General features: G+C 42.4%; 1 protein-coding gene across 3 annotated transcripts in view; it reads left to right on the forward strand.

The window, feature by feature from the left end:
* The window catches only part of slc41a1 (solute carrier family 41 member 1), a 25,714-nt gene continuing 6,798 nt past the window's right edge, over nucleotides 1–18,916 (forward strand). Inside the window, exons 1-4 of one of the 3 annotated variants that reach the window (XM_080891165.1) lie at nucleotides 1–298; nucleotides 1,764–2,894; nucleotides 9,208–9,315; nucleotides 15,901–15,972. In XM_080891165.1, the coding sequence (XP_080747291.1) occupies nucleotides 2,409–2,894; nucleotides 9,208–9,315; nucleotides 15,901–15,972 (666 nt within the window). In that variant the 5' untranslated portion in view covers nucleotides 1–298; nucleotides 1,764–2,408. Of the gene's footprint in view, nucleotides 299–508; nucleotides 779–1,305; nucleotides 1,607–1,763; nucleotides 2,895–9,207; nucleotides 9,316–15,900; nucleotides 15,973–18,916 lie in introns of those variants that run through there. The other 2 variants (XM_080891166.1, XM_080891167.1) reach the window with 2 other exon arrangements.

The raw sequence follows: 18,916 nt of genomic DNA on the forward strand, positions 1-18,916 counted from the left end.
GCGGGTGTATTATAGATGCGCATCCAGGCAGCCGGGCGGCACTGCATGTTTACAATGTAACAGGCAGACTGGAGCCGCACAGAGGGCAGGGCTTAACCATTAACTAACATTAACCATTAAATCAGCTGTGCAGAGCCGGTACCGCACATAAGGCGTGCGTACCGGCTTCCACGCCTCACAAGCCTGAGCGCGTTAACAAGAGGTGGAGGATAAATTCAGCCGGGCACACGGAGTCCCTGTACTCATACAGATCATCTCTCCGGTCTGTCCTCACACCGAGGACCACTGGCACTCAGAGGTAAGCACCCGTGAGCTTTTTTATGTATGTATTTATTTTTACATTACTTATTTTAATGTGCACATTTCTACCGGGATGTGTCATTCGAGACTCAAACTGCAAAGCCGCAACTTGTACCTCAGCTATGGTGATGGTGAAGAATGATTACTTTTTTTCTCTTTTTTAGGGGGGTGGGGGGGGACACAATTTTTCACGAGTTTAACACTCGTGGTTACAGTGGCAGTGACATGGGCTCCAGCCCGGCGATGGAACAGAGAGCCCTCTGCCCTCGTTTAAATGAGAAGCAGAACAGAATAGCAGGGCTCGTCTATTCAGCCCTGACCAGGGGAGCACTAATTTACGCCTTTGCCATGTTGGGTTCGGGTGGTGTTGGTCCTGACTACTAAGCAGAGGATTGTTTGAGCCGGGAAAGTCCGTGCGGATGTCGCAACTTGCAGTCAGAGGAAAGCTGCTTCAAGTCAGCAGCAGCAACACTGGAAGGTAAAAGACAGGCCTTCAGAGTAAAAGCTGCTTTATTATGTGAAGTAAAAACGGGTGGACCGTGACCTGATCTCACCAAGGATCGCGTCATAGATTGGTGATGGTATTTTTTCAACAGGCTTCATCACCACACTGAGTTGAATAATACAGCAGTTTATGTCAGTAGCTGACATTACTGTTTTAATTAAAGCAGCACTGAATGCTTTGCTTTACCTGCTGCTTACTTCTGTTGATACAAGTAGTTCATGTCGGTGTGAATGACTAACCATGTGTGTCCACGCTCGGTACTTGACTGCAGTGAGGTTGTTTCTGATGTGTGAAGGGGACCTCTGTTGTGTTACTGTTTGCTACACTCCTGTCTGCTGCAGTGAGTTTAAGAGTTGGGGGGTTTAAGCTGACGGCACTCTGGGCTCACGGGTAAAGTGAGGGGTGTTTTTTACTTTGAAAATCGTGACAGTGGTCGTTGTTGCGCTGCTGTGGTTGGAAGCTGTGCTTGCAGAGGATGTGCGCAGCGCCTCTGTTAATGGTGGAATATTTTTAGCCACCGGGAGGAAATTTGGCGCTGGATGAAACTGTTTTTAAACTCACTGTTGGGATCTGCTCAGCACTGCTGTAATGGAGGGGAGAGCAAACAATTGTTTGGGGCTATACTAATCTATTAGTAGGGCTGACGGGGCATTTGTGGTACCCACGGTGAAGTTAGTGCCTAACAGTGATTTTCTGTCCTCTTTATTTATTTTAACATCTGAATATGACGAGCTGCAACATCCAAGCCTAAACACCACCGCACAGTGTCTCTGTCCTCTCACCAGTTAGATCTGAATGTTGGTTTGTAACTTTTTGGAATTTTTGATTTATGAATATTTTGATCAGGGCAGTAAAAGCTGCCCTGCTACTTAGAGATTTTTGGAAATAGATGTGGGGTACTGCTGGAAAATGATTTTATTTAAGACTGAATAATTAATGATATTCATTCTTTCCCCAGGTGACTGTCCACTCTGGTTGGAGAGATACTTTTCCACTGTTGGTAATTCAATCCTCATACTGAGACCTTTAAATATCACATTTGAAAACTGTCCAGCGGCCACGTGGTGTAAAGTGAGACGTTTGGAGCCCTGTGCAGCGACCAGTCTCACATGGACAGCAGACTGACAGCATGACCGGTGCCACTGCAGGTCTCTGATTTACATATTTTTCCAGCTTGTACTGAACTGCAAAGGACTGTTTGCAGCTGACTGCAGGGGATTTCTGTGGTGAGTCCCCTCCCTGTTGTTTTCTATCCTTTTCTATGTTGAACCAGTATGTCTTCTGTTTTTTGCCGGCCTAACCTGAGCACCTTGCAGTGAATGGAGAACATACTGGTTCTGCTCCCGAAGCACCGACAGGAACACAGGCTTTGCAGACGCACGGCTGCATGTGCCTCGCTGCAGGTTTTTTCTGGCAGAGTGTTTTTCTCCCAGTCTTTATGACCGACCTCCACACCTTGTCGGCCTCTTTAATGGGATAAATCAGTTGGACTGATCAGGTTCAAAACCAGATCCGGTGGTCAGTTCTGACTTTCCCATAAAACCGTTAGGCTGAGGCACGCTGACCTTTTCTTATCAAGCCCACTGTCTTCAAAGGCTTCCGCATGGTACTTTGGTCGAAAGAACAAGAAAAGCTCCCCGACATCGACATGTCTTCTGGGGCCATTGAGATGAAGAAGGAGGGAGGCCCCCTCACTTCGGCCTTCCTCAACTCCAACTGCACCGTCCACCCGGTGATCCTGACAAAGGGCCCCGAAGAAGTGAGCCCGGTGACCGGGGATGAGTTTGAGCTCACCGAGGTCACATCTTTCCCCGAGCGAGTGAATGAGACTGGGGAGAACGACGAGAGGTCGGAGATTGTGGTGGCCATGGACTGTCGGGCCAATGCCAAAGGTCAGCGAGAGGAGGATGCGCTCCTGGAGAATGCAAGCCAGAGCAACGAGAGTGATGACACCAGCACCGATCAGAGCCCCGAACCAACAGCACCCCTCAAGGAGACCTCCTTTTCCATCGGACTGCAGGTGGTCTTCCCCTTCTTGCTGGCCGGGTTCGGGACGGTGGCAGCAGGGATGGTGCTAGACATCGTCCAGGTGAGTGAGATTTCTTACACAATGTAATTGGCAACTCAGAATAAAGAACTCAGGCTGGTTAATCCTGTGTTGTCTACTCTTTAAAAAGTTTTTGTTTTGTTTTTTGCATTGACAGGGGTTCGGCTGTTGGAACTTGCAAAAAGTCTGGTGTCAATGCACAACCCCAACTTTTCCTCGCAGGCATTTACATTTCATTTCACAGCTGTTTTTCTAAGCAGATCCACTGCACCAAGCAGGCCATGTGTAGTCACACTTACGGGATAGGCTCGTGAAACATTTGAATGATCTAGTGCACCGAGGCCGGTTTGCCTTGGCGTGTGTCAGTCATCGTGCTGGTGGCCTATCTGGTTGCCTGTCTTTGGGGATGTGTGTATGGGGCAGTTATCAGACACCATGGGGGTATTTACATAACATTTTCTCCTCAGCGGCTGGGCTGACTGTCCCTGTGGCTGGCGCATACTGGTACACACTGGTGTGTCTTCTAACGAGTCATCACACACACACCTCTTTTCAAAATCTCACATAAAGTACAAGAAACAATAGACGGTATTTGCATAGCAGTGCATAGCCAGGGAGCTATATGATCCACTTGGCCTTTAAAGGAGAATAGGACTTGATTTCCTGATGAGTCACTGCCTTTGCTCTGAGAGGATCCAAGTGTGCTCTGTAGAAATGTTATATATTTATTTGAAGTCCGCTTGGAATGCAGATAAAGCCGGCCATGTCAGTCCGCCAGGTCTGGGCAAACTGTGTGCACATACGCTGATGCCAACATGGTGGACCCCAGAAACTCAGAACAGACAGGAGGGGGGAGGCGGGGGAATAAGTTTACTTTCTTTGAGCACCTGAAATGGCAGCGTACTACAGCTGAGCTAGAGTCGGAGTAAAAACAAAATACAATTCAGCGCCAAGGCCTCTATTGCCATGTGGTTAGGTATCCTCGCTAAACCAGGAATGCAGAGGTTTGAGGTCAAAAAAGTTTTCATGCTGCCTCAACTTAGGCACCATGCTGCTGCGTTCTCTTTAATTTCCAAAACACTCAGTGCACCATTCTTTCAGAGGTGTGACTGGAAACAAGCTCACACAGAAGGTAGAGGGCCGTATCCCTCCCTGCTGGTCTAGCACTCTTGTACCTGAGAGTAAATAGCTGAAAGAAATGGCTGCAGTAAGATGCGAGGCTTCTTACTGCAGTTCCATTGAGGTCGGCTGAGCATCCAGCAGGTCGTCTGGCTGCCTAATTCCCCCCGTGACACCATGAAACGCTAACTCAGCTAATCCCCCCTGTCCTTGCAGGAAGGTAGTTGTCTAACTCGATCTTACTCTCTCTCTCTCTCCCGTTGGGACTGCAGTTGATCCTCGGCTATAAGTGAGCATAACTTTCTGAGGTCACGTGCTTAGGGTTAGGTCGAGCCCCAATACCTAATGTATATGAAGCTGATGAAAAGGTAGATGTAGTTTCTCGTGTTGGAAAACTCTATTTTTTTTTTTTTTTTTGTCTCCTGATTGCCAAAACGTGAATAGAACAAGTTTTAACTTGATGCTAAAACACGAGGCAGGTCTGTTTTCTTGCTGCACTGATCTTTATTTGTCTCGCTAAATAAGGAGCTAATTTATGCAGACAAGTAAAGCACAGATCTTTATTTGATTATCAGATGAGATAAAGTGATCCAGGAGAACTTAACTAGCTCTCCTGAGTTCAGAAGTTTCTCTCTATGGATAAAATTCAAAGTCATTTGGGTCTTGCTGTTCTTGTGTTTCTTGGATTGTTCTCAAATTAGACAGAATTATTTGTTTGTTCTTTTGGTTCATTTGTTTACCCCTTATTTCTCCTGGAGGTTAGAATAAAAAGGTCAGGACTCAGTAATCTCCAGTTCCAAAGATGATATGTTGGTTATGAGACAAAGAAAGCACTATAGCCAGTAGCAAGCTTTTCTTCTGGGATGCCTGAACCTTTAGTTAATGTGTCTGCCTGGCCTGAGTTTAAAAGCTGTGGTTTGGACACTTGTGTACTCGACTTTCTGTGTCACTTTCTATATTGGCTCTTTGACCTCTTAAATCCTGGTCACTTTGACCATCTACCACACACGCACAGAGTTTTCTGGCCTTTTTCCCTCACAAGGTTGGCCCAGAAAGGATTGTCCAACTGGTATAGAGGAGTGAGACGTCTGCATAGTTGTGCTTAGTGACTTGGCAGGCAAATGACCTAAAACTGTCAGTCTCTCATTGGCAGGGCCGGGAACCCAGGACTGACCTGCTCAGTTGGACTGAAGGTTACGTGTGGTTTGGAAAGGTCACGCAGTGCTAGTTTTCTTGGGGATGTCGGAGTCCAAGGCCAAATGGGTGATTTTTGTTATTTTGAAACACACGCACACTTACTCACAGTCACATAAGATTTCATCATTTGTGCAATCAATCTACAAACAAAAAGCTGAAAAAAGACAAAAGCAAATATGCGTGTCCAGTGTTGTATGTTATGATAATCATCCGCGTGTGTTTGTCTGCCTCAGAGTTAGCCGTCTGGCCTGGTGTGCGGTGTCTGTAGACTGAAACACCAAAAAAGAGGAAAAAGAATAGAACACAGCTTCAGCCTCAAAGACACACGGTCTAAAAATACAGCAACCGGTAAACAGGAAATCATAGTCCACACAAAGGTTTAACTGTGGCCAAGCCTTCACTACCCACCAGATACCATTTTGGTCCAACCACATCCACGTGCTTGGTTTTCACTCAGGAGTCACTTTCAAACCAGAACGTGGGCTTAATTCCCTCAAACTGCATTGTCTCTTCAGCTTCTAGCTTCATACCCAGACTTTGGTTTCCATAGCTTAATCAGACACTACTTAAATTCACACCACAGTATGCTATTTTTCCATGTTTTCCAGAATTTGTCTGAACAAAATCACCAAAATCTTAAAAATCACAATTTAATAACCCCATGTAAGGATAAGTTTCTAAACTTCTGCCCTCCCTATTGCAGTGACTGACTGCTTGTTATGAGTAGTTGTTTTATTTTGGTGACTTCTGCTTGTAACGTTGATGACGTGACGGTCATTAACAATGTTATCACCTCGCAGCTCTTAAAACGTGACCATATCTCAGATAGCTGCTTGGTTAGGATGTGAGTGATAGGGATGGACAGGATTAGTGGGTTAGAGTGCCTTTGTGTTGCCCCATGCTCTGATTAATCTTTCACAGTGTGAAAGATCCTGAGGAACCTTTGATCCTAGGCTGCCCCCTCATCACAGAGTTCAGGCTTTCCACCCCAGCCCTTCTTATCTGGTCCCAAACAATTCAGTTCAGTTCAGTTTTATTGATATGGCACCATATCCCAACATTACCAGCCTCAAGTCACTTTGTATCATAAGGCAAAGCCTCCACAATAGTAGATAGAAAACCCCAGCAATCATACAAGCCTGTATGAGCAGCAAACTCCCTTCATAACAGGAAGAAACCTCCAGCAGAACCAGGCTCAGGCCTGCGAACGCATTATCTAGGTTGCCGACTTGAACTGTAGGGACAGTGTTTGATTTTCCTTATAAATTCATAGAAATCTAAAAAGAGGTAAATTACCATGTGATGATAGCTGATGGTTTTGAGATGGAGTTTTGACTTTCTTTAGCTCCCCACTTGGACTCTTTCCATTCATGCAGCCAAAACCTGCTCGGTAAAACTACATATAGACTACAGATTCCTCTGGTAGCTTGCCCTACATATTCTTCTTATCTAAATGCAGATATTAGTTTATACAGATAAACTAGACCCTGACTGTACCATCCATGCTGCAGCAACAGAAAAATGAAACAGACACCACCTGCTGTAGTGTCTGTGACGCTGCTGGAGTTGCGTTGACATTGCATGCCATCGGGGTTCGGCGTCCCGCTCAACACAGCAAGTGCAATTATCACAAATAAAATAAAAGGTCACGTTTCTCAACTGGGCATCCTGACCCTTGCGGGGCTTGCATACCAGAGCTCCTATAGGTCTGTACACAGAGGTACTGCAGTTCTCCAGTCGAGTTCTTAGAAGCGAGGAGGGAGGGTTTGTTTGGCTCCGAGCCAGCGTTCCATGGAGACAACAACATATATCACCACAGGGGAGGCAAAGAGGAAGATAGGCCAGTGAGACAGAAGGAAAGCTTGAAAACATACAGCTATGAAAGAAGAGAGAAGTGCTCACAAGGCTGTCGGGTTGGCAGAGGGCAGTGAGCCAAGCTGAGAGGCTGGTTGTTGGAAACGAGCTCTGCTTGGCTTAACGACAGCTAAAGGGATAGGCAGAAAGAGTTCAACCACCACCTCTAAAGACAACACGAGTGTAGCCGACACTCCTTATCAGTGCTGTACATCTGGTGGGAGCAACCTAGCAAGCACACACATTAGACCTCTGTGTGAGAAATGCAGGCCAGCAGTGTTGTCTTGTAGCTTCAGCATCTGTTTTCCCCTCTTTCTTTTCTGCTCGGTGCCAGCCTCAGTGAATATTGATTCCGCTCGGGTTAGACTGGACTGTAAGTGCTGGGGGCCAGTGGGACCGGCACCTATGATAAGCACTTTGACTGGAGATAAATCGATGGCCTTAGCTTCAGCAATAGCTTTGTTTCTGGCCACAGTAGACCGCAAATCTGCTATCGCTGCATGAAGTCTAATGGAGGGAGAAGTTCACAGAGGGAGTTACAGGGAACCCACCTCTCGAGGACTGGCCAGCAGCCAGGGACCAGGTTATCGAAGGTCAGGCCTAATAATACTAGCTGTAAATGTAATTTCAGACCATCTACTGGATACACAGCTGAGCAGTCTTGTTCCCTTACTTGTTCCCTTATTTGTGGCTCTGTCCAGCTAGGCCACTACCTTCAAAGCTGATTTAGATAGATGAGCTGCTGGCTGACTTTCTCGGAGTAGTGTGTACAGCAAAATGTAGCTTTTTTTTTATGCTGCGGTAAGAGCTGAGCAAGCAAGCGCACCCCTGGCAATGAATGATCAGATGCTGAAGCACTAAAGTAGGCAAGAGTAATATCAAACTATTTTTTCTATGGTACATGATGCATTGGGCTTTGGCTTTACTCTATTAATTCAGTCGGATGTTTTGTACACTCATGCTGTGTTATGTGTCACAGAGGGTCCCCATGAGGAGGGCAGAGCACTGAGAAATATTTTGCTTTTCCTTATTTTCTATCGTATGCATACTATATAATAGATTACAGTGGTGGATGCTCATATTAAACATGGGCAAAGTTTCAGATAATCAGAGTACCATATGTACAAGTAATCCTATAAGCCATAACAGAGTTCAGGTTTAGCATTTGCTTGATGATATCAATGAGATTGGGTATCTTTAACCAATGAGAAGAGAGTTGGCTTAGGTGTGAGGGAGCTAAAACGACTTGTTTCAGACATTGAACTGGAAATTAACATAATGCTTTGTCTTTAAGAGTTGCTAATCATCTAGTTCACTTGGCTTCTAAATATTCAGTCCCATCTATCTTACTGATGCTGTTTAGCTGTGCCGTGTTTCCATTTGTGTGGCACTGGATGGGGAAACGGCCGTGTGGAGAACAAGATCTGGTTCCGCCCATCAAAAACTATTCAGTTCAATTCGGTTTTATTTATATAGCGCCAAATCACAACAACAGTCGCCTCAAGGTGCTTTATATTGCACAGTAGATCGTACAATAATAGATGCAGAGAAAAACCCAACAATTATATGACCCCCTATGAGTAAGCACTTTGGTGACAGTGGGAAGGAAAAACTCCCTTTTAACAGGAAGAAACCTCCGGCAGAACCAGGCTGAGGGAGGGGCGGGGCCATCTGCTGCAACCGGTTGGGGTGAAAGAATACCGAGATTGCAGTCTGCTTTTATTCTGGAATATCTTGTACAGTACAGATTTCGATATAAATATAAATGTGTATAGTATTATGATTACACAGAGACATGAGACAGTCCCTGTGTTTACACTACAGGAGATGGTGGGTAAAGGTGATAGAGAAGGAAAACAGAATGCAAGCTAAAGTAGGAGAGTGATCAATCATTTCAGCTTTAGGTTTTACTGCCCTTGTTCTTGTTAAGAGGGAGCTGGCATGATACATAGTGTGAAAGGTCTATAGAGGCAGATTTTCTGCTCTTTAATGCAGGAGTGGTTTCACCTCTAAATCAATATTAAAGGTTGCACAGACCCAGAGACAGTCTGCTCCGAACTGCAGCTAACCTCTATCTATGCGGGTGACAGCATTCTGTGTGGCTGTGAACCAGTTTCAGTATGGCAGAGTGTGCGCTCTGTTAATGTTGTGGTGCTGATAATAATGTTTTGCTATGTCATTGCAGCACTGGACGGTGTTCACCGATGTGTCTGAGGTGTTCATCCTAGTTCCTGCACTGCTGGGGCTTAAAGGCAACTTGGAGATGACGCTGGCCTCCAGACTTTCTACAGCGGTAAGAAACTTGTCAGACTACTAGCCTGTTACAGGTTACACAGGCTAGGACAGCCTTTTATCTTATATTGAAAGGCTGTCCTAGCAGTGATGAGTAACTGAGGTATAAATTTTGGATTTGTTTACTTTAAGTTGCATTGAATTTTCTTTAATAGTTTTTCAATCTATTGCCAGACCTATGGTCACTGTCAGACCCCTCAAAGCTGATTGTGCGTAGGTTCAGAGGTTATATTGCCTATGTGACATAGGTTTCAGACAAACTGATTCCTCACATTCCTCACTAAATATTTCCACTGACCCCATCTAGCTTGTTCACCTGGGTTAGCAGGTTGTTTAAAGGTGAATGGAAGTTTTTTTTTACCTCTGCCTGAAGACGTGAACTCCAAATATCAAGTAATTTGAACTAAAAGTGTTTTCCTTTGATCTAGTAGCTAAAATTGATTGAATTCTCAGAATATGCTGGTATAGCTCAACCCAGTGTCACATCACTGTTGGAGCTGGGAGATAATTTAAGAGCTTTCTTGCATAATGCGACATGAACTTTCTGTCATATTGGACTTCATAAAACCACCAGTTGTGAGGGAAAAATGAGTATTTCCAATTGTCTGAGGAGTTATTGCTGGAGGTTGCTGCCTTTCGCTAGGTGAAATTAAGCTGAAGGCAAATGGTCTTCATTTCCTGTTTGTGTCGCAATTTTCACAGAGTCAGTACTAGAGATGGCACGATACCACTTTTTTATGACCGATACCGATATCATAAATTTGGATATCTGCCGATACCGATATGAATCCGATATAGTGTTTTTTTTAAATCAATAAAACAGTTTTTTTTAATATCTTGCTGCTTTTTGTATAAGTTCATACTCAAGTTAAAAAAAAAAACACTAAAGCCATTCTGTTATACCTGTATGTAAAAAATACACTGCACCCAAAATATTTCATAGTTCAGCAAAACTGATCAATCTAATAAACTTAAACCTACTCCATCCTCCCTATTCTGGTATTTTAAAGAGTACTTAGCAGAAATATTAAGCAACCTAACTAATAGGGTTCTAAAACTCCCAGCAAAACAATAAATAAATAAAACAAAATAGGGAACCACCCACCCTCCACCTCATGATGCTTAATTGACATAATCAACTATAATTTGATGCAGTGTGAAAAACAAATACACAGAAATCAGTTATTTTTCAAGAATAATTAAATAGATTCAACATCTTTCTTCAACAGAATTGCAGACTGCACAGATCGTATCTTCCCAAAGGAAAAAGTACTATAGCTTACTAGGGTATATTGGACTTAATAGTTACTATATATACTATAGCTTACTAGGGTATATTGGACTTAATAGTTACTATATAGTTACTATATAGGGCAGCACGGTGGTTAGCACTGTTGCCTCACAGCAAGAAGGTCCTGAGTTCAATTCCACCATCAGGCCGAGGTCTTTCTGTGTGGAGTTTGCATGTTCTCCCCGTGTTTGCGTGGGTTCTCTCCGGGCCCTATCGGCCCCCCTGGCTAAACTTGCTTGATCCGCCCCTGCACAGTTACCAGCCGTCAGCTACGTAGAAAAGGATCCTGGTGTAGAATGTAAATAAATTCTAACAACAGCTTATCAAGCTTAAACGTGCTGCTGTTGTTCAGCCGCTGGTTTCCTCTTTCTGGCGCGAAGTGAGCGATAAACAAACAAGAGAGACGGACTCGCGACAGAAAAGCCGATCAGCTGATCATTGATCAGTTTCGATTGAAGTAGCAGCAGGAGAGGGAGGGAGAGAGAAGAGGCAGTTGCTCCATATATCGGTTGTTAAGCTTAACGCTGGAATGCTTTACAAACATTCAGAGATGAATTTACACACTTGCTTTACTTCTCTCTGGGATAAATTCCTCGGAGATGAAATGCCGGATTGCTAGCGAGGCTACAAATACACACAGCCGCTCTATCACGTGACCCGTACTGCTGGATGTGCTACGGTTATGAGCCGAGTTACGCCATGTCGCAAGTTTTGTGAGGTGCTTTTTTGATATTTAATGGATCGGATTACATTTTTTTATTTTTCTCCGATATCCGATCCAGTAATTTACGTCAGTATCGGACCGATACCGATACGTAATATCGGATCGGTCCATCTCTAGTCAGTACCACGGAAATCGATAGCAACTGTAAGAAGTTTTCACCAACCGGTCAGGAATACACACTGATTGTTCTGCAACCACTTTCCAACTGGTTGCAGAACACTTATTTGCTCCTTGTAACCAGCAGTTGCTGGAGGGTGATGGGCTGCTCTCTAGGCCTGTGTGACTGCTACTTTATTTGCTCGACAGTTAACGTCACATTGTTAGGAGTCACATAACATGAAACCTTAATAACATATTGTCATATAACATTTGGTTAACTATTAGCTGCTTATAGTGTTTCACAGATACCAAAGTTCTTAGTAGCTCTAATTTCAGCTAGTTACCCATCTAGCCATTCATAGCCAAATGTATACAGTCACATGCTTTTGTTTGTGAAGGTGCAGTGATTCTATGACTGCAGTTTGATACTAGAGGCAATTCTTACGGCTTTGCTATCTGTGAGCTAACAATACCATTTCACATTGTACATAGCTAGCAGGGTCGATGACCTGACAGCACAGGTAACCAGGGGTTAGCAACAAAACTTACATTTTTTTAATTAGTCCAGTAGTGCTCTTAATTGCACCAATCCTCACATTCTTTCCACTAGCCTGTGTGAAACCAGTGACTCCTCATCCGTGCTGCAAAAAAAGTCATATGTTTGCAAATTTGTTCTGGAAAATTGCTCCAGTGTACCAACTCATTCTGCTCCAAGCTAAAGGTAAATCTTTAAATCTTGTTTATGTCATCACCTCCTAAATACACCAGTTGGTTTAACATGTGAATTGGTGGCTACAGCAAAGGTTTCAGATGCAGAATTGAATGTTGAATATGATTTTCAGGTGCACTACTTAAAACTGCACTTTGCAGAGGTTTTATATATTTATAATTTCCATATTTTCTCAGTAAGAGCCCAACGATAGAGGAAAACAAACGGGAAAAGTTGAATATTTGAGGAAACACCGTTGATGCTGATTTAAGGTTCAAACTTCAACAGATTTTTGTAATGATTTGCTTTACTTTCTATTTTATTTCTGTTTTAATTCAGAGCCCAGTGTATAATGGTTAATAACTGTCAGATTGGGAAGTGGAAGTAGTAATGATTTGTCAGAGCTTCAGCACTGATTGAACCAACGTTGTGTAGTTCGATTGGCTGTATTCAAAGGAATGAAAACACAAAATGCATTAGTCATAATAACGTTACATGCATCTACGTGGAAATATGGAAATAAATAAAACAGACTTTTGCATCAATTCTTTCTTTAGTCTGCAAAGTTTTCACTTTTCTCACAACCATCTTCACAAAGTAGGCCCGACCCTGGTGCTTGTCCTGAGACATTACTGTTAGCTCTCTGCTGGCTGGCCTCAGCAGGACCACGTTTCTTTCCACGCCGCCGCTAATTATGAGCAGATTAAGACCACTGTAAGTTTCCTAATGCGCTTATAACTGAAAAAAATCATGTAATCCCCAGTACTGGCTGGCTGTCGGAGTTTTCAGTTCACATGACTGTGGTTCCTTTTTGATTTTTTTCCCCTTGGACTTTTTTAACCTATTTACTGAGGCGTTTAAGGAATGAGGAAATAAGCAGCTGTTTTCTCAGTTCTGTTGAATATAATTGGGCCTAATTGATTATGTATGATTGTTGATGGATTGCCAGCACCACCTGCATTGCAAAGAAAGTTGGGAAAAATAGCAAAGTGTTATCAGAGATTACAATGGCAACAACAGTCGCTGTTTCCCTGTATACTCAACTCATGTATGTTCAGGATTCAGAGCTGGAAACTGCAGACTTGCTCTGTATTTATTAAATAAGAGTGAATGCCAGCAGCTGAAAAACATGGTGCTGCTTTTGAATTTTAGGATATCCATGTTATGTCATCTATGAATCACTTTAACAACATCTCTCTGATGATCCCAACGCCATTAATCCAGCCTCCTACACACACACACACACACACACACACACACACACACACACACACACACACACACACACAGAGCTAAGGATTTGGCATCATTATCACACATCATCACATAACGCCAGGCTATGTTTCTGAGAATTTCTGTGTGTCGTCTGTGTACTCTGTCAGTTTACATGTTGTTCTAAAGGGAAATGTGGTTAGGAAATTCAAAAGCCTTTTTATTGCATCAAGATATATTCTTTGAAACTGAGGCTCTTATATTACGCTCCAAGGTTTTAAAGAAAGTCATATGTGGAGTTGCACAGCTGTTTGGCTCAGTATTATCCGTTTCCCTTAAACCTTCTTATCAGCATTCGTGGCAATCTTCCCACTCTGAGTGACAGCACGGCTGTCGTAGCAGCAGGCGTGCACGCACATACTTACTGATGGGCGTGGCGTGACTCTAATGCTTTGTATCTGGCAGATGCACGAGTTATATTGACGTACATTGCTGCACACTTGATTGTCGTGTAAGACTAGTTGTTTTAGTGCCAGATTAACTGGATGCTGCTAGACTACGTGAAATGTAAGAGGATGAGTAATGCTTCACACGTACGCACTGAGGCATAGAGACCATCCTGCTGTTTCTCAATGCTGTTTTGTTTTGTTTTTTCATTTAAATACTTTGGTATGTGGGTTTGCCTTTGATAGGCAGAGCGGGTGAATTCCAGTCTGTGTTTTGTTAGGTCAAATAATCTAGCAGCCACAAACACGAGAGTTGTTCCGGTGTTTGGAACTTTTAGTTGCCTGATCTCAACCAAAAGTTGTGAGGTGTTTTGTGGATCATTAGCCAAAGACAGACACCAATCGCGCAAATGCTTTTGATAAAACAGTGCTTTGTTGTCTGCAACACCAGAATAACACCACCAGCCACTGGACAATGCTATTTTCTGTTAAAAAACATTTTGAGTAGCTCTTCGAAAATGTTCTTTTTTTAGATTTATTACAGCTAGCGTCTATTTAAATCTCCGAGCTCTGATTTGTTCTCACAAGTTCGCACTCGGGACACAAAGAAAGTAGAACAGATTGCACTTATAAAGGAAATACCTGACAACTCTAACAACTAGAGGTGGGAATCACCATACATCCCACGATACGATATTATTGCAATTTTTTAAAATATTTTGCTATATTCAAATTCTGTACATAAAGGTAAACTTTATCAATATTCATTTTATCTAATATCAAAGTCTCACACTCAGTCTTTCTCTCATTTCAGTTTTATTGTTGACAAACTGAACGGTTTGTATTACAGTCTAGTCCAACTTAACTGAATGCAACCATCTGGTACAATTATAGCTATTCTGAACTATGCAATTTATGAAAACTATGCAGCCCCTTCAGCAACTGAAGAATTTGAAAGTAAAATAAAACAAAATATAATTTTACATTAAATAAAAAAGTTTTAAACTTAATTAAAATAAAACATGTCTTAAATTAAAATAAGTAAACTGTCATGTTTATTGCTGCCAAAAAAAAAGTTAAACACATTTGGACAGTGAAGGAATGTCAGGATTCTTGCTCAGAAAAAGGATCAACATGCTCTGAAGTCAGAGTTCCAGTCCACAAAAACTTTTGTAACAAAATATCGATTTCTGCTGTCCCTGTATCGATACATTATTAGCAAACAAAATATCACGATACTACACAGTATCGATTTTTTTCCCCCACCCCTACTAACAACCCTAAAAGTTAATCAGTCAGTTAGAAGAGCATACACAGGCGCTTTGTGAAGCTATGTTGTCTGAATCAAACCACCACAATACCAACCACACACACGCCTACTGGTGAAAGCATCTCTATGGGTTCGGCTGTGGATCTTCACCAATCATTTAACTATATTCATGTAGAAACGTTAGTACAAGTTCAGGGAAAATCACTTTAACGAGTGATTAACAAACACTCTAGCAGAGGATAAACGTTAGAGACAAAATTAAAGGTGAAAGCCGTATCTCACGTGGCATTACACTAAATTCACAGATTAGGTAACACAAAATATTTAAAGCTCTGGAAGCTGTCTTGAGTCATGCAGTGGGATCATGCAGTTCATACACTTTTCAATGAAGAACCAAGGATGAAGTGATATCCTCACGGGCGATTTTCATGTATCCAGCTGTCTCCCTTCCTTCTGCATATGCAAACGAGCGAGGACAAAGAGGAAGAGGAGATTGTCTGTTTGTGTCCTCTCACTGTGGATGGGCATTAGGATCATTGATCTGGGTTCACAGTAGCCCACTGTAGCCACTTGATACACAAGACCATCAGTGTGTGCGTGTGTGTGTGTTTTTAAGGGTGTGTATGTGAAAGAGCAGAGATGAGATAAGTGGAGTCGGCCGCAGGGTGGGGGATCAGATCAGAGTGTCTTTGTCCAGAGAACTGACGCCCTATTGTTCTGATGGGACCAAGAGGCAACAGACTGTGAACACTCTGTATCCCCCCACGCACCCACAAACACACACAGTTACTTACACATGGTCATGATAACGTTTTCGTTCTTATGTGTTTTTCAGGCTAATATTGGGCACATGGACACAGCCAAGGACATGTGGAAGATGATCATGGGGAACTTGGCCCTCATCCAGGTACAGGAAACACAATGAAGACTGCTGTCACGGAGCATCTTCAACCATGTTTACATCCATTAAACAGACCAGTCTCATAACGAGACCACTGAAATGCATTATAGTACTAGTGGAATCATGTCGTAATACTCAAAGCAGCAGCAAAGTTTTAAAAAATCTCAAACTGAAATCAAAATATTTTGAAACAGAATATAAAAGATGGGTTTAAAATTAGGTCAGTGCACTGCCTTAACAGCTTAACATTCATCAGGTCCCTGCTGAACCACTTCGCGGTAGGACTAGGATTAGCTTGCATTTTAGCTACATGCTAAACAAGCACCAAAACTAGCTGTAACTTTTAAAATCAACCCTTTTGCATGCACCTAAACTAAGTTGTAGGATTACCACTGACTAATGCCATGCAGGAAAAAAAAATCTATATAAGCATCTAGATGAGAACAGGTCACAGGTGACTGGTAGATGTTAACAGGTTAAGCTTGCAGTGTTTCTGATGGCCACCAGGGGGTAGATTTCTCTGCTTGAAGGTCAAAAAAAAATTTATTTATTTTTTTATTATTATTATTTATTTATTTTTAAGAACTTTATTTACAAACAACAGTATAACATACAAGGCACCATCATTAATCTGAATATGTAATATCCTCGGTTGAGCATTATAGTAAGAAAAAAACAAACAAACAAAAACCAATAAACACAAAGCCAAAAGAGTTAGCACAAAAAGAAAGAACAGTCATTGAAGAATTTGAACCAAAGGCAAAAAATAACATGAACAAAAAAGGGCAGTCATGATTATAAAATAGGGAGGTTTCTTTTTTAACATAGATTAAACTCGTTAAATAAAACAACAAGTTTATGAGCTTTCTTGTTATTCACAAGTTTCAGCGATTTAGCCCAGAGTTTAAAGTCATTCAGCCATCTGTTTATACATGGTTTAGCTTTAAAGTATCTGCATTTGTGAATAAAAAAATTTCCCATTAACAAAAACGTCCTAATCAACAAGTCAAAATCTGCATTCTCAGCAAGTATTCCAAATTTTATTACTGTCACCGTCAAGTTTGAAAGTCAAATTATTTGGGAGTTCAGAGGAAAAAGGCTCCTAGGTACTTTGCTCTGCTACCTCAGTAAACCCTTTTCTGATGTGTTTATGGTCCCTATCACTGATTTAAAGCCTTACTGTGTAAAGCAAGATGATCGTTTTGTAAATTGTGGTCCCCATAATACAGTCTGTCCTTTAACCCTCTCAGGCTCAAATTAAGTTTTTGTTGCTAATGCACAAAAGAATACCTGCAGTGGTACGTCTGAGTAAAAAAAACCTCATAAAATATGTATGTGGGGTAATCAGGTTGTTAGCTTTTACTTGTTGCCAATCTGCATCGTCTGCCGTGAGAGGGTTAGCCCAAATGTACAGTGTTTCACATTTATGTCGCATTTCAGGAAGCCAGTTACCAGCCTGTCTGGAAAAGCTTGTTGCACGAGTTATTGCACACAGTAAACACACTGAGCAGTCACTACAGAGCACAGTAACATTTGTAAAAGAGATAGGGGCTGACCTCACGTTCAAAAGGATCGAGACAGAACAGACATGTCAGTCGAGTATGGTCTATTTTGTGCTTGATTTACTTGCTCTCACTGCAGCCAAGCTGCATGTACTCGGCTCTTTATATTAGTTTGCAGTGTGTTTTATTTATTGTACACAAACAAAGGCATGAAAATCTCTTTATTGCTTAAAGTCTTTGTTTGGTCTCTCTTGACACAGACCCCGACCCTAGTAGTTTGCAGTGATGTGAGCTTATAGTTATATAATACCTGGTGAGTCCTTGTTCCTGGAACACTAAGCCAGTGTTGGCCGATGCTGTCACAACTTTCTATCTAGGGTTATCTTGCACTCACACTGGGTCACAGTGGTGCTCTCTGAAGGCGGTTACACTGGAAACTGCTTCATATGATTCTGAGAACTCACACTGAAACAGATAGCGAGTGTGCACCATAGCCGCCGTGACATTACTCATTGATTTGTGAACTCCACACTCAAGCCTCCACTTTACCTTTATGGCAGTCACTATCTTTTTTTTTTTTTTTGGAGCCAGAAGTGACCATATTTAGACAAGAGGGAGGCATGCTACGCTAACAATAATACTAGCATTGTGAAGATACCACCTTTAGCAGCAAAAACTTCAGGTAACTGTTTTCTGTGTAAATTTAACAGTCTGTCACGAACCATTCTTCCTTACAGTCTTTGTCACGTTTCTCTTAAGGTCCCACCACAGCATCCAGTCAGGTTGAGCTCTGACTGGGTTCTTTTCAGCCGTTCTCTTGAAGATATGTTGGCTTGCTTGGGATGATTTTCCTGTTGCAAGACCCGGTTTTTGACCAAGTTTTATCTGGTGGACGGACAGATAGATTTCCCAGATATAGCAATGTGTATTGTTGCTAAACATGTCCGCTTTTGTCTGCTCTGTCCAAAGCACATTGCGTTGTGTGGTTTGTTTGGATGCAGGTTTGCAACTCTAAGCCACGCTGCCATTTTCTTTTTAGAGAGAAGATGCTTTGTCCTGGCAACTTTCCCAGACAAGCCATACTTATTTAGTCTTTTTTCAATTGTACCGTCACGAGCTGTAACATTTAACATGCAAACTGAGGCCTTCTAGAGCTTCTTGCTGTTTCTTCGAGCCCTGCACGGTCTGACCTTGGGATGAATTTGCAGGAACGTCCACTCCTGGGAAGGTTATAACTTTGTGTTAACATACATGTGAATGCCCCAAACCAGCAAACAGCCAGAGATTCTGTTTATATGGAGGTACATTTCACATTTGCTGATGGTCAGTTAATCAAGTCCATTCTGTTGGCAGTATTTGGCTGCTAGTTATTCTCTTAATTCCTATGGAAGAGTGATCTTAGATTTTCACAGACTACATAGTCCTGTGTAGTCTGTGAAAACTTTCTT

This window comes from Rhamphochromis sp. 'chilingali', assembly GCF_963969265.1.
Source record: "Rhamphochromis sp. 'chilingali' genome assembly, chromosome: 9".
Classification (NCBI taxonomy): domain Eukaryota; kingdom Metazoa; phylum Chordata; class Actinopteri; order Cichliformes; family Cichlidae; genus Rhamphochromis; species Rhamphochromis sp. 'chilingali'.